The sequence below is a fragment of the Cyprinodon variegatus genome, unplaced genomic scaffold (assembly GCF_000732505.1).
Source record: "Cyprinodon variegatus isolate N-32 unplaced genomic scaffold, C_variegatus-1.0 Scaffold2252, whole genome shotgun sequence".
NCBI classification, from domain to species: domain Eukaryota; kingdom Metazoa; phylum Chordata; class Actinopteri; order Cyprinodontiformes; family Cyprinodontidae; genus Cyprinodon; species Cyprinodon variegatus.
Genome location: NW_015152705.1, coordinates 38204 through 39257, shown reverse-complemented (window position 1 = coordinate 39257; position 1054 = coordinate 38204). Strand labels below are relative to the sequence as shown.

Below are 1054 nucleotides of genomic sequence, written 5' to 3'. Positions count from 1 at the left end.
TATATTGTCTTGTTCCATTTGCAAAGTGTCTCACCTGCTCAATTCAAGAACAATTCACTTATTTTAAGAAAAAAAAAAAGTTATTTAGAGTTTTTTTTTTTTTAGTGAACCAGTCTTTCAAAATAAATATTTCACAACATACATTTAAAGGCCGGACAAAATCTACTTTCCATCCCAGTTCGTCTCACATTCCATTTAGTTTTTTTTTTTTTTCTTAGACTGACATCATTGAAATAAACAAAAACATTCATCATCTTTTAGTCCATGTTTTCCCACTTTGCTTCAGGTTAAGTTTGTTGATTCCTGCAAACGGAAACCAAGGAAAAAGTTCTGGAGGTCAACAGTCAGTCTCCAGTCCTCAGCACTGCTCCTCCCCCAGAGAGTCCGTGTTCTCCCCATGGTCTATGGAGGCTGACGTGCCCCTTATTTTACCATGCATCTGACCCGGACCCGGCCCAGGACCCGGCCCAGCTCTGGGGGCGCCGTGTCCAGGGTAGACCTCCACTGTGCTGGAGATGGACTGGAGGGAGCGGTCCCCGAAGTAGTGGAAGGCTTCCTGGTCCAGGTAGTTCTGCTCCTCACGCAGCCCCTGCTCAAACAGCTTGCGTTTGTGTCGAAACTCGATGACTGTCTTGGTGTAGGAGTTGAGGGTGGTGACGGAGGCGGCCATGCAGCAGGTGAAGGAACCCCACGCCATGCTGGTAAAAAAAAAGGACGGTAAAGGTGAGAGTCACACTGATACGGCACTGACCAAGAACATTCACACCTTCAGAGATTAAATCTTTTGTAAATTTACCTTACATGTTTCAAATTAAACTAAATTTAAAATCAGACAAAGACGGTCTGAGAAAAATTAAATGCGTTTTTGAAAAAGAAAATTCTTCTTTTACTGCTTTCTCCCCAAATACATTTTCTGTCTAAAAAGTGCCAAAGGCCTCGTCTTCTCGGACGCTTGTGTTCATTGAAGTGAGTCCCACATCTTGAGCAATTTTGAAGTGTGTGCAGATGCATCTGTATGGAGTAAATTTTATTTCATTATTGTATCAAACAAAAG

The 1054-nt window shown here is 42.4% G+C and overlaps 1 protein-coding gene across 1 annotated transcript in view; it reads right to left on the bottom strand.

The window, feature by feature from the left end:
• Nucleotides 1–155: 155 nt before the first annotated feature.
• LOC107080725 (germ cell-specific gene 1-like protein) overlaps nt 156–1054 on the bottom strand; it is a 26151-nt gene continuing 25252 nt past the window's right edge. The window contains exon 4 of the mRNA XM_015368930.1: nt 156–698. Within this exon, the coding sequence (XP_015224416.1) occupies nt 359–698 (340 nt within the window). The 3' untranslated portion in view covers nt 156–358. The remainder of the gene's footprint in view (nt 699–1054) is intronic.